We start from the raw sequence: 15,398 nt of genomic DNA on the forward strand, positions 1-15,398 counted from the left end.
ATCTGAATTGGAAAGCAATTACTTTGAATAACCAATTGAACTCCTTCCTCAAAAGCCATGAATTCTGCATGGTTATTGGAAGCAAGACCAAAGTGCTTTGCAAAAGCAGCAATAAAACCACTCGTACTGTTCCTGATAACTCCACCACCACCTGCCAAGCCTGGATTTCTCAAGGAAGCACCATCAATATTCAGTTTGTAATTATGAGTCTCAGGAAAAGGCCACGCTACCGAGGTAAAGGTCACAGTTCTTTGCTACCAAGTTATCCAAAAGTTACCAATGATTGCCTTTTCTGATAAATGAAAAGACCATTTCTTAACTTCTGCTAGTGCTTGAATATGCATGGTAATCCTTTTAACAATAAGCTCTCTCCTGGTGGGTCATAACTCAAAAACTCTTCTGTTGCGCTCTTCCCATAGAAACCAAATAGTAGCAAAATAGATGGAAGACCAAATATTACGAAGTTCATGTGATTTAAATCTGAAGAGTAGCCACCACATGAGTAGATCAGGGATAGAGGTACCAAGGACAAACCTTTTTCCACATCTCCAAGAGAGTGATCTTCATACATCCTATGCAAAAGCACATTAAAATAACAGATTAAAAAGATTGTCATCATGGTTACTACAAAAGGGACATAAGGTGTCTAATTGCATGCCTCGCTGCTGTAGTAAGAATGAAGTGCGTAATCGATTATGCGAGGTCAGCCATGAAAACCACTTCGCCCTCGGGTGGCATTTGGAGGACCAAAGTGTACAGAAAATAAGTTGTGAAGAACCTTGATGCCTAATAAATCCCATACCTTTTTAATAGAAAAAGATCCATCAGCAGAATGAATCCAAACTAGTGTGTCCTTCTTGGGCTGTAGAGGGAGAGTATAATTCTCAACCTCTCTCTATATATTCCTCAAAGAATCAGATGTGGGATGCGGCAGAACCCAACCTTGAGGAGCTCCACTAATAAAATCTGAAACCCTCCTTCCTACTGTAGCCCCCAAAGCTTCCTGAATGTCAACTTCGTGGATAAGAGGCTGACCTGCTAACCATGGGTCCATCCAGAAATCCACCAACTGACCATTATCGATATTCCACAGTACATTGCCTCTCAAATGAAATAAGCCAAGTAAAAACCCCTTTCCATGTATGAGAACATCGTCTTCAGCCTTCATCCTCCCAAATAGAGGAATTTCTAAAATATCGATATTTGAAGAATCGTGTGGATTTTCCAAGATCCTCCATGCTAACTTCATCATACCTGCGATATTGAAATCCGCCATATCCCTTACCCCAAGACCTCCTTCAGCCATAGGGAGGCACACTGTTTTCCATTTTATCAAATGAACACCTTTTTTTTCTGCTTCACCGGCCCATAAGAAGTTCTCTGTAGTCTCTCTATCATATTACATGTTTTCTTCTGATGAATGAAGGATAATAGCCAGAAAACCGATAAAGCCCCTAGAACAGACTTAAACAGCTGAAGTCGATCGACATATGAGAGGCATAAAGGCTGCCAAGACCTGATCTTACCAAACACCTTACCCACCAGATTATGGCAATAACTGTGCTTCAGATGTCTATGAAATAATGGTAGACCCAAATAGTGGACCGGAAGAAAACCTTCAACAAACTTTAACTCCCTCAGAATTCTCCCCCGTCCTCCCCGTAGTGCCCCAAGGAAAAAGACCTTGCTTTTAGAAGAGTTCAAAATCTGACCAGTACTCCTCTCAAACTTTTGAATAAGTACACGCATAGCTGTAACAGTAGAGATGGAAGCCTCACAGAAGATAAGCACATCATCCAATAAAAGAAATGCGAAACCCATAGTCAAACCCTGAAGAAACGCCCTGTGAACCATGCCTTGCAAAAAAGCACAATCAAGCTGACGGCTAAAAAGATCCATGACCAGCAAAAATAGATAAGGAGATAGAGGATCCCCTTGCCTCAAACCTCGCTTACCTTTAAAAAAACCTTTGGGTGAGCCATTCCTCATAACAGAGAAAGAAGTAGTGGAAATACATAAGTGACCCAGAAAATAAATAGCTCAGGAAAACCTAAAGCTTGCATCCTACCCACCATAAAATCCCAGGAAACTCTGTCATAGGCACTGCTCAAATCAATTTGCAGACGCATTTTAGGACGATCTGAGTTCTTATGGCAAAGAGACATAATAAGCCTACCTTTCAAAAAAGCAGCTTGCCTAGGGTCAATTAAATCAGCAAGAACAACTCGTAGGCGATTAGAGATTGTTTTGTTGATGATTTTGTATAAAACATTACACAACCCTATAGGTCAAAAATCTTTCATCACCCTAGGAGCATCTACTTTAGGAATCAGACAAATAAAGTTGGAATTTATTTTCTTGAGCAGCTTACCCTTAGTGAAAAATCTTTAAGGGCCAGAAAGAGATCCTTTTTAATGACTTCCCATCCAAACTTTTAGAATTCCACTGGAAAGCCATCTGGTCCTGGAGCACTTTCATTTTTCATATCCCAAATACACGCTTTAATTTCCTCCATAGATACTGCGTCCACTAATTTGTCCTTCTGAGAAGAGTTGAGATGGAAAGGCGGCAAGGCCTGGTCAACCATGTGAAGGTCAACATTGCTTTGCTGAGCCAGTAAGTCTTTGAAGTAGGCAATCATATGATTTTCAATATCATCCTCAGTAGACGAGAGATTTCCATTCTGATCCTTCAAAGAGATAATTCTATCAGACCTCCTTCTAAGTGAAAATATTTGGTATTGGAGATTAGCACCATTAGCTCCACCTATGTCCCCTTCTATCTTTCTCTTGCTTTGCTTATACTCCTCCATATTTTAATGGACGACTCGATGAATCTCTTTCGGTTGAGATCCTTCTATTGTGGTAATGATTGTTGTTCAACGTGAAGAGCTCATAGATGTGAACCCCGTGCGAACCACCAAGGAAGAGGTGGGAGACGGTTGGCACTTAATGACTGACTACCAAGACTTTTTGAGAAACCTAAAACCTTGTTCAAATCCAATATGAAGTGCGATTTCTGAAGATTGCACATCATAATAAACCTTGTGTAGGAGAATCAGTTCAGCAATATGACTCTTGTAATCATGTGCAATCTTCAGTTGTGCTTAATCTCTTCTGGGTTCAAGGGTCAAATGCTACTGTAGTTGCAAATTTACCTTGCTGCAGCTATTGTTCAAAGAAACATCTCTTAACAAATATTTGAATATTGTTCCGTTTTAAACTGAGGAAGACTTTGATGGTCTTCTTGTGACAAAATTTCCCAATTTTCCTCTGAATTCCATCCTTCTATGAATATTATGATTTCCTTTCTAGTTCAGTTGAAACCATTATTTTAGAAATGAGGATGTAATAACTGTAGGCTGTAGCACAAGGCATTGTACTTCTTTCATGGTATCTCTGTAATTTGATCTCATTTCAGGTTGCTACTTGGGGTAAGTTTGTACATCAATGAATAACACTATCTTTTGGTGCTAAGCATAGCAGAGATAGTTTGCAGAAATTCCATACATAGAGCTTCATATTTCTACCTATAGATCTCAATCATATTTTGATCAAAATTTGAATTTGATGTGTGCCTTATATGTCTTGCAGATCAACACTTGTAACTCATTTTACTGTGACCAGTTTACACCCAATTCTAACAGCAAGCCAAAATTTTGGACTGAGAACTGGCCTGGATGGTAAGGATTGATCCTAACTACAACTGAATGATTTTTTTGAGGAGGGGCATCTTTTGGTACTTATTTGTTTGGATAATACTGAATAATACGTGGTATGTGATCGTAATATTTGTTTCAAAGTGTCAATTATTGGTGCCTATATGCTCAATATGGAATGATTATGGTAAGAGACATCAAGAATATCATCATTAGCTCCTTAGTGGTAACCAAAGGATTTTGGAGGGACAATATTGGCTGTGTTTATCTGAAGGTTGTACACATGGAGCATATGGGTACATCTTGGGTATTCATCATCTATTCATATGATGGCCAGTGGAAATGACTGCAGTTCTAGTCACTAACAGTAACCTGGAATTACATTTCCCCTCCTCCATGCTTCTTGGGAATGGATATGGATGGCTGGCTGGATATATACCACAGACAGGATATGTATGGTGCACTTTCACTATAATGATAATAGCAAATGAGAGATATAGCTTTTGGATTCTTTTTTCTCAATACATAATTGCATATGGAATTTCAAATAGGCGTGTCATACTCACAGACTGAGGTCTCTTAGTGATCACTGTAGCCTGTAAACCGAGCCATTCGTGTCCTTGATTCTAGAATTGATGACCAAAAAAGATGGTGTTATAGAACTTTTCAAACCCTATTTATCAGGTACACGAATCTTTATCCCCTTGATATTTAGGGCTCAAGAGCTTAAAACTTTTTATTTTTGGAAGATTTTTGGGCTCCTGATTTCTTACTACTTAGTCACATCAAAAATAGGTCTGTTACAGAATGCCCTTTTTCAATCTTTTACTTGTTTCTGAAATAATATTTCACAGAATTCTGTCCCTAATGGAATATGGCGTTAATGCATTTTGCTTAGCTGACTCCTATGAAGAGGAAAGTTGGGTTCCTTGATGGTGCTTCCCTTATCTTCTTGGCAGTTTCCTCTTTCACTGCATTTTTAGTGATTTAGATCATTCTCGACAAAAATATTGTAAGAAAAAATTGTTTAAAACTTTTATGTTTGTGACATTTTTAATAATCAAATTTAGGTTAATTTCTGTTACCACTGCAGGTTCAAAACCTTTGGGGCTAAAGATCCTCATAGGCCACCTGAAGATATTGCCTTTGCTGTTGCCCGTTTTTTCCAGAAAGGAGGGAGTCTTCAAAATTATTACATGGTATTTTACAGCTGCATTATGTTTTGGCTAGAGGAAAACATATTCTTTGTTTCCATAAGTTTAGTAAGTTCCCTGTGTGCGTCATGGTTTCTGATAGTTTTAGAAGTTTCTATTATGCATGAAGGGTACACGGTATGTTTGTGTTTCAGTATCATGGGGGAACTAATTTTGGACGCACTTCTGGTGGACCTTTCATTACAACAAGCTATGACTATGATGCACCCATTGATGAATATGGTGAGCTTTATTATTTTCCCCCAAGGATGTATATTTGTTTAGATGCTAAAATTGTCAAAAACTCGTGGCATAGAATTGTTTTACATGAACATGTTGATCAATGTTTCATTGCAATGAGTCAATGACTTCTCGGAATTTTATATAGGTATCACTCGTCAGCCTAAATGGGGGCATCTTAAACAACTCCATGAAGCAATAAAATTATGTAAGCATGCTCTGCTGTATGGGGAACAAATCAATTTATCCCTTGGTCCTCTACAGGAGGTGTGACTTCTTTCCTTAGATTATTGAAATTGGTTTCATTTTTGTTGTCGTTAATCTGATTGGTCTCAAATATTGCCACAAACCTTCAGCTCCATAACTTATTTAATAGGAACATGGTGAAAGTCACTTATTGCTTACATTGTTTTCATACTTAATTTGTTTATTGCATAGTTCATTTCCATGTTATATCTATCATTCTGATTTTTTGTTTGTTGCTAGTGAATGACAAATTCATGTTTAGGTGAACCAAGTTTGTGGGCATGATCATTCTGTTTTCTTTTTTGTTTGCTGCTAGTGAATGGCAAATTTCTGTTTAATTGCACCAAATTTGTGGGCATGATATGCAAGTCACTCTTATGGTGATTAAATTAATATATCTGAATCCTATTTTTGAGATGGTTTCACCTGACCTTAGAAAACACTAGTTTTACTTTGTATATGTTTTTTCCAGAATTAAAATGGGTTTAAATTTTAAAATGGATATGGAGATTTCCATAGAACTATATTATCCATGGTCATGGAATACTAATTTTTTTTGGAGAAGTTCATTGAATACTAACTTCATCACTGCAGTTTGTTCACAGACTACGTATAGACCACATTGTGCATAAATGCATTGGCCCTCTAATACTTGATGTCTCTGTTCTTTCAACGAAGTTTTATTTCTTAGATGCTTATTTTGTTTGAATGCTGTATGCACATAAGATTGCTCGTCACTTCAGGATGCTAAGAATCTAGAATAAGCAAATTTGATATGCTTCTGCTTGAAGTTTTCCATCACATCAATCTAATGTAGATCACGTCGACTAAGGCTACTTAAGCATATTAAATCACGAGCCCAAGAGCAGATAAACAACTCAACTATATGCTGTTTTTATCCATGTAACTGGTAGCAACAGTCAACTGTTGCCATTTTGGCTCGGGTGGGATTTGAACCTGCATTGTAGTGTTGCAATAATTAAGATCATAACAGTTGAAAAATATGCTATTTATGTCTATTCTAAGCAGAAACTAATAGGTGGAGAAAGAGAAGTAGAGAGATAAATTAAAGAGAGATAGGTGTGTGTGAGAGAGAGAGAGGAAGCATGTGATCCTTTTCTTAGGATCAATCATATGTTTCATATTAGTATTAATGAGCAAACTCACAGCAGATGCCCTGGTATGAGTTTGTAACCTACACTTAGCCCCGTAGATTCATTTATTCTATTTATATCACGAATTTACTACTATACTTGTGACACCCCCGCTCAAGCTAGAGCATAGGTGCTAATCGTGCTTAATGTTTTAGAAAATACTAGGCAGTCAGCCTGCACCCAACACACAGGCGGGTGCCCAGAACCTTAGGCACCTTGAGGTGAAATTTTGTTAGAAATAGACATATATGTGCTGTTCAGATACACATATGTGCATACATTTGTGTTAATTTTGTATTTTTTGTATTTATATGTATTCCAACTAACTTTTTTCGTGCAAATATATACGCATGAATGTTGAAACACATTCAAAACTTCAAATCATTGAAAGTTCAATGAAAAACATAAACAAGTCCATAGTGTATTAGTCGCCAACTCTCCAATCCATACTCCACAGTGATATATAATCAGGATACATAGTTACACACACCTGGACATACTTACATTAACTCCAAGTCTCCAATAGAAGAATAAAACCAATAAATCCAAATGTCCAATGCAAGATGATGCAATACAAACGACAAGATGAAACACAAAGGTAAAGGCAATAAAAGTCTTCTAGTACCTTTACTAGCACCTTAAAAAAAACTTAGTAGTTAAGATTAAGCTTTTGGATGCTTCTTGAAACCTCCAATTTCTTTTTCAATTCAAATAAATTTGCTAAATCAATCGATTTGGGCTGTTTGTAGGGTCTAGGTTTTATTTTTTTCATTTTGGGGGGTTTAGTAGTTCCAAACACCCTTTTTAGTATATTTCGTGGGTCAAAATGATCCAAACTTCCCTTAGGGCCCTCTTTTTTCCACAAAAAGGGCGCAGGACCTAGGTGCCTGCCAAGGACTAGGTGCCTGCCAAGGACTAGGTGCTAGGAGTACTAGTGCCTAAGAGGATTGGGAGGGCCACCCAAGCCTAGGTGTGCCGCCTGGGGCCCTTGGGGCACCTAGGTGCTAGACAGTCCATTTTTGTAAACCATGGTCATGCCTAGCTTAACAACTATATCTTGCTGTCTATCATTGGCAACTTCTTTAGTAAAGGTATCTACTAGATTTTACATGAGTACAAATAATTTCTGGCGGCAATCTTTTGATCTTTTCCTTTTTGAAATTATAATCTACCTCAATATGCTTAGTTCTCTCATGAAATATGGGATTCTTAGCAATGTGAATGGCTGCTTCATTGTTACTGTTGGGGTGTGTGGCCTTCACAGGATGTGAGAGCATGTAAATAAAATTATTTATAGCGATTTGTGCACTTCATTGATGGTGTGGCGGTCCATGGCCCAGGTCACGTCCAAAGCCCTTCCCCCTAGGCATAAGGTACGACTGTTGAGGATTTATATAGGGTCATTCCTTGTTGAGGTCAGAGAGATGCTCAGGGACGTTGTTTGTAGGTCACAAGAGTTGTGTGGTCTTCTCCTGTGTGCGAATATAATCCTGTAAGCGCGAGGGCTAAATCTTCAACAAAACTTCTACATGACATGTAGATATGAGAACCACATTTCAGGAAGAAACCCTATACAGGGGGACACATGTACATATGCATAGAGAGAGCTCTATAAGAACTGCAGTGATATGTACATATAACTTGCTCTTGGGGGAACCTGTAATCCACATACTGGGACTGTGATTTCACTGTTTATTGGTCAGCTTCGACGGACCAATCATGAGCCCCTGCACTTAACTATGGGTCATGGGTCCCATTGGATTGGTTTGAAAAGACAATAGAGGATCATGGATCCTAGTATGGGTGGAGTGCGAGTGCCCTGACGTTAACTTATTTTTTACTTGTTAGGTACCAATCCACGTGTTTAATTTTTTTTTTTTTAAGAACTTTAGAAATATTGATTTCAACTAAAATTGTATTTTTATGATTTTAGGATATTGTTTTCAGAATTTTAAGATTGTTTCTAAATGCATAAAAACCCATAAAGGGTATTTCTTCAATTTTATTAATAAGGGGCATTTTGGTTTTAAATGGGACCCATGTGGGGTGGCTAAGGGTGCATCCCTAACACATGTGGGGCCTGCAAGAGTGGGACGTGTGGGGTCCATATGGGCCACACAACCCTCGTAAAAGGTCTTTTTCTAAATTTTTTTTTGAAAGTACTCCTCTTTGTTGAAAATTTATCTTGGAAAAAATCTTGGTGGATTTTTATCCTAGAATATTTTCTTAGTGAAAATTATTTATTGGATATTTTATTTTTGATCTCAATAATCTTTGACCAATTTTGATTATTTAAATTATAGATTATCCTAGATTATTCTAGATTGTTCTAGATGATAAGTTTAATTGGTCATAAATCTAGATAAAGATAGTATTTAATAGGATTTGTAAGGTTCCTAAACATTCTCTCTAGATCATGATGGCTGATCTTAGATATAAATGACTCAGATTAATTTCATCTCACCTCATAGATTACCTAAGTAATTTTAGAGTAAGTTGAATCCTAATCTGATTGGGACTACCTAGGGCCCTTGAGGCTTATATAAAGGGAGGTCACCCCTTCACATTCTCTACACATATTAGACCTCTTCCATCTAACCCTCCCCTCCACTGCCCTCTCTCTCTTCTCTCTAGGTGGCAGGTCACCCTCTATAAGTATTGGGCTACCTATAAGGTAGAGGGAAAGCCCACCCTATTGTTTTGGTTTTAGGGGAGGTGCTGTCTTGTTATATGCCCCAAGTGAAAAAGGCTTCTCTGTGGAACCCTAATTGTGACCCTTCTTGCTCTCAATGCCATAAGTATCAAATAAGGGTATCTTAGAGTTGCCTGCTAGGTTTAGATTACAGGATTCAGCAGGATATGAAATTTTAAGTGTGCCATTGGTTAGGTGATCGGGTGTGGGGTGTACTTAGCCCTAAGGGGGTAACCCTAGGCAAAAGTTAGTAAGTTTTTCCTCTGTTATTTTATTTTATTTTCTGCTGGTCTTGTCTTTGGCAGTAAGATTTAGAGATCCTAGATTGCAGTAGGTTTATTTCTGCATTGTATTGTGGGCATTGTAAGTATAATTTCCAGCAATTAATAGAGCAAAGAAAGAAAGTTTTTGAATTTATCCTCTGGAATTATAGATTGTGAATTTATCCTCTGGAATTATATATTGCCACACCTTTCAGTTGCAATAAAGGGTCATAGGTATTTTTGTACAGGGTCTCTTGACCTATTTTTTGACCGAGAGACCGACTTGTGGGTACTCTCGGACCCCTCTTATGTATTCTAACACTCTACATCAATACAAAAGTTAACTTTCTCTCAAAAAAATAAATAAAAGGTCATAGGTATAACTTTTTAACTCCCATATCAGCCACCCACAGAACTTCACATGCTCCATCTAGCTTTACTACTTTTTGCTTTTTACTCTTCCATGAAACCAGATTATTATAGGTACAATAACCTGTTGTTGGCTTCGATCAGTTTGTGAACCAGCCCAATTAGCATTAGTGTAAATTGCAATAGCCATATGACCATAGTTAGTAAACAACAATCCTCTACCAAGAGATAACTGAAGATACTTGAGGGATGCAGTAGAACAACATCTAAATGAGGTTTTCAAGGGGCATGCATGAACTTACTAACTAAACTAACAACATAAAAAATATTTGGTTGTGTAATTGTAAGATATATAAGCTTTCCCACTAACCTCTGATATTCACTAGGATCCTTTAATAACTCTCTCCCATCCGTTCATAAAGTTTATGATTGGTTTCCATAGGTGTATCCATTGGTTTTGTCCCCCAGTATTCCTTTTTGTTTTAACAAATCGAGCACATTCTTCCTTTGAGAGATAGCTATTTCTTTCTTTGATCTTGCCACTTAAATATCCAAATAAAATATTTAGTGGACGTAAATTTTTTATGTCAAACACTTTACTAAGATAGCATTTAAGATCTTCAATATCTACTAAGCTGCCCCCTTTTACTGTAATATTGTCATCATCATTTTTCCTCACAATCATGCTCCTTTTCAACCTAAGTCTTGGCAAGGTGCCACTGAATTTCCCAAACCAGGCTCTTGGCGATTTTTAAGTCCATATATCGCCTTTTTCAATTTGCATACTTTTCCTGTCTCATGTTAAAGCTGAAACCTGAGGGCATGGTCATATACACTTCCTCATGAAGATCTCTATGCAAATAAACATTTTTCACATCCAGCTGACACAAGGACCAAGATTTATTTGCAGCCAAAGAGGGAATAATTCTACAGTATTCAAGTTTGCTATTGGGGCAAAAGTCTCTTTTTAATCTATACCCTGAGTCCAAGTAAAACCTTTTGCAACCAACCTCGCTTTTCAGCTTTCAATTGTGCCATTTGCCTTATATTACACTGTAAACACCCACTTGCATCCTACCATCTTTTCTTTAGGAAGTTTAGTGTACTTCCAAGTGTTATTTCTTTCAAGAATTTGCATTTCCTCCCACATCGCAGCCTTCCACTAAGGTTGTGATAGAGCCTTTGTTAGACAGGATGGAATGCTAAGAGCAGACCCAGATGATAGGAAAGCATGACAGGAAGGCGACACAACATTGTGAGAAACAAAGTTACATAGAGGATATTGTGTACATGGCCATTTAAGCTTGCGTGATGCAATCAGCAATTCAATATCTGATGCTGGAATTGAATTAGAAGTTAAAGAAATTGCAGGATGGTAGCTGGTTCTAGGTCGAATTCTGAGTTATGGTCATTCTTGAGTTTGGGTTGTTCCAACTTCTTCCTTCTAACGTGTCTTTGACTCCTTTTCCTTGGCTGCAACTGCAACATTCCCACTTTCATTTTGGGGCATCTCAGAACCTTCAGAAATAAGGTAGTGACACAGGATTATTTTCTTCTTGTCTACTGTGCTCCCCCTGAACAGAGCATTGCTGTCCAACGTGAGAGAAATATGGAATGGATTCAAAGGTAACATCCATAGCAACAAAACAGACTTTACTTACAGTGTCATAACATTTGAAAAGTATAGAGATAGAATAAAGAGAGATAACCAATATCCAACCATTATCATGGTTTCCGAGTTCTCTTTTGTGATGCTGATTGGCTAGTTCCTCTTGTTTTGTGGACCAATTGGCCGATGTTGAATTGCATTATTCTTGTTTTTGTAATGTTTAAGATGCCTGCAATTACGAGATATATTTCGTAGGGAACATGGCCTCCAAACCCTACCCACCCCTCAATCTGTAACATACCATTATAGTACATAGACTTAGCTACTTAGTCTGATTCCATCAGCACTATATGCAACTCCATCTCATGCCTTGCACGAACTGTTCAAGATGGAATTTTGTTTACACATTGTTTTATGCTGCTGAATTCAGTGTATGGTATATATACCATTTGGCCAAGTGTTTTATGTGTTACATGAACTCTATTCTGGTTCTTCAGTTCTTCTGGTTGATCTTATTAAGGGGAGAAATATCTAGTTCTTTTATTTTCAATGTCATGATATTAACATTTCAATTAGCTGATGGAAGATTGGTAATTTTTCATCATTGTACAGGTTGACATTTATACAGATGGTTCAGGAGAATGTGTTGCGTTCATTTCTAATGTGGATGAAAAACATGATCAGCATGTAACCTTCCGAAACACATCATATCTCATACCAGCTTGGTCAGTTAGCATTTTGCCTGATTGTAAGGAAGTGGTATATAACACTGCAAAGGTAATCAGTCTATGCTGTCATCTTATCAAAAGGATATCTTTCATTGATGTCTTTGTTCCAGCCATTATATTTCACATTCAAAACTGATGCTTGACCCGTTTCCGTTACAGATCTATATACAAATATGATAACGCATAATACAAAATTGGCCTTCAGAGGCAAATTTACACAGACATATGCATGTAAAAGTACAATCCCTCAGTCTAAACCACTAATCATGCAACAAATAATAAAACCCAATACAAATTGGCCTTCATAGGCAAATTAACATACAGATATATACACTTATAAAACCAAACTAAGCCTCTGACCCTCTTGATACCGAACTTCAAGGGAGTTTTACGTTGGAAGAACAGATTAGACTACCAGTCGCATGAATCCTCCCCTTTGTAAAAATGTTTGCATCTACTAAGAGGTGGAAATATGTCGAAGTGATGCAAAATTGGCAAGAGAGAGGAAACTACTCTCAAACAAAGTAATCGTCAACCAAATGTGGCATGTGCTTCATCTCATCATGGAGGACTGGATTAGAAGTAATCAAAGTAGTGCTGGCATTCTTACATTAAAGACGTGCATGTTGTCAATCAAACACCACGGTTTTAAGGATTGCATAGGGTGATGCAATTGCATTCTTGGTTGATGATTTCTAGCCTCAATTACAACATTTGGGCCTCATAGTCAATATCTTGGTTCATCTTTTAGGTGATATGAGTGGTGTTCCAAGAAAGATGTAAAGGCCTGAAGTTGGAAACCATAACTGCTTATTGCTCGGAAACCATAACTGTTTATGCCCTATTCTTTTTTCCTGGTTCTCTTCTTTTTTTATTCTCTCTAGTAGAAGGCTTAAAGATTAAAGATTGGGGATGAAGCAAGGGCATACCCTGGTATCATGGAGAAATTAGATAAGAGCTTGGAAGGAAGTAGGACAGGTATTGCTATTTTTAGTTTGTACTTTTGAAACCCTATTTAATTGCATTCTTTTACAAGCCAATTTTGTGGACATGATTTCCATTATACTATGTATATGGCAATTCTCTACTGAGAACGCTAAGACCATAGTTGTTGGAATCAAGAGCGAGATATTTGGGGGGGAAGTGGGGGGGAAGGAGGCATCTGGATTGGGAGTGTGGGATTGTGAAAGGCTAGAAGATCATTGTGGTTGGGAGTGTTGTTCATACAATGTTTATGTTAGGGATCGAGATCCCCAAATGTTAAGGATCTTGATCCCAACCTTTTGTGGATCTCGACTATTGTGGATCCTGACCTTTTGGGGATCTTGGTCCCAACCTTAAGAGTATATATAGTCTAAGACTATACATACTCTTTGAAGTAGGGCTCTCTTTATCTATAGCTAACAAACAATACAACTCTTAAAAGCATAGTTGCACTGCTAGTTGGCTATAAATAAAGAAAAGAGTTATGTTGTTATTGAAAGGTCTATGTCTAGCCAAGTATATACAGATTAAAAATATTATTTTCTTTCTTTTATTCATAGAATTTCATAATGCTAGGACATTTACAGGTGTCCAAAAATACAACTTTATTCATAAAAAATACAAATTTATTCATAAAATACCCTAATACCACATAGGATCTTCTCTTGCATACGATTACAACTCTTTACGACCATACAAAAATACAATGCATTGAAGGATCGAGAAATATGGAGCAATTAGAATTACCAAATACCTTGCCTCAAGTTACCCCCAAAGACTTCGTACACCCCACACAGGGTCTCTTCCTCTAGTGGAGCGTGGGATCTCAATCTAGCATTGTCTCATAACTCGAGAAGCCTAGGCAAAACCTCTTGAGAATATGATATATGATAGGACTTTGATCAAGGCTCAACACATGAGCAAATCTCAATACACATAAGGTAGGCATAACCCTTTTAGCTTGGGCGTGCCCCCATTAGAGTTCTACCTTCTATAATTAAACCCTAAGTGAAGTTGAGAGACAGAGAGAGAGAGAGATAGAAAGTGGTTTGCCTACCCTAGCGTTCATAAAGAGAGAGGCTAATAAAAAAATATAGAAAAACGAACCCTTATAGAGGGTATTTATAATATAGAGGCTAGGATTTTACCGTCATTATGAGACTCAATCTTGACCTTTGATCATGGAGACCTGTGGGATGAAGAGGTTTCATCTATTCATTCCTTAGATCAACCATCTTGATTAAAAAGAATGAGGTGGAACGTTCATCCCTCAGTTTTCATAACTCTATTCCCTTCAAATATTGTGCAAACAAAATGTTATCTTTTTGCAAATCAATTTCAATAAATCTCTACACTTTCGTATTTGAAATTAATTAAATTCTCTAGTACTATGCACATGGGTCCCCTTCCAGCACAGTCTAGTGTTGAAAGGAGTCATCTCTTTACACAACATACCCTCATCCATGAGGGTTGCTTGCCAGATGGCTATCTAGTATACATCTTATGTGATGGTAATGATAAGGATTTTGACCCTTATCCTCTCTAGCTAACCATCACACACTGGGGTCACATGCAGTCCCCTTGCCAATCGCCCTGTGTACAACTCTGACCTCATTAAAGGATAACCCCACATCGAAACCCTTATTGGTTATGCATAAATGCCTAGGGATACAAGTTCTTAGACATAAATCTGAGCCATAGCCTGTCAAAGCGTAGGTGAGTCCCTATATCAACTATGCCTCACAGTCCACTCTGGACCATGCCACACAGTCCATCCAGACCATGCACCCATTGGAGCTATCACATCACTATAGTTATAGTTTTACATGCTCTCATAAAGCTTTTATATGGCCACGTAACCCCAACAGTTATCTTGGTGTTGAAGGTGGGAAACAAGATCTCTAATAGTGGGGATGGAGACCTCAAAATAATAGAGATCCCTTGAGGATCCCTTTCTTGGAGTACCAAAGAGAGTTTCCAAAACGGGATTGTCTCCTAAGTTGGAAGATCTTAGGAACCACGATTTTGGACAATGAATGATACCATAAATATAATATAGATGCAGTTAAGTATCCTATCAGTAAGGAAGAATATGTCAATTGTTTTGGAGGGACAAAGACATCATTTGAACAATCTACTTGGTTAATCTATAAGCCGAGGTAAAAGCAAGACTTCTTATATATATGGGACGAGAATAATCCTAATAACACTAACAACTTATGCTTGGTGTATTTGAAGCCTTGGATTTAATTTGCCCAATAT

General features: G+C 37.7%; 1 protein-coding gene across 10 annotated transcripts in view; it reads left to right on the top strand.

Annotated features, from left to right (window-relative positions):
* Positions 1-15,398, top strand: part of BGAL10 (beta-galactosidase 10) — a 63,806-nt gene that overhangs the window by 11,516 nt on the left and 36,892 nt on the right. For all 10 annotated transcript variants that reach the window (XR_016044616.1, XR_016044619.1, XR_016044617.1 and 7 more), the window contains exons 7-11: positions 3,594-3,682; positions 4,752-4,857; positions 5,007-5,094; positions 5,240-5,358; positions 12,037-12,201. Coding sequence is in view for 2 of the 10 variants with exons in the window: in XM_020674965.2 (XP_020530624.1) it covers positions 3,594-3,682; positions 4,752-4,857; positions 5,007-5,094; positions 5,240-5,358; positions 12,037-12,201 (567 nt within the window). In the remaining 8 variants the exon portion in view is untranslated. The remainder of the gene's footprint in view (positions 1-3,593; positions 3,683-4,751; positions 4,858-5,006; positions 5,095-5,239; positions 5,359-12,036; positions 12,202-15,398) is intronic.

Source organism: Amborella trichopoda, chromosome 11 (genome assembly GCF_054954075.1).
Source record: "Amborella trichopoda isolate Santa Cruz 75 chromosome 11, AtrichopodaSantaCruz75HAP2 v2.0, whole genome shotgun sequence".
Taxonomy (NCBI): Eukaryota; Viridiplantae; Streptophyta; class Magnoliopsida; order Amborellales; family Amborellaceae; genus Amborella; species Amborella trichopoda.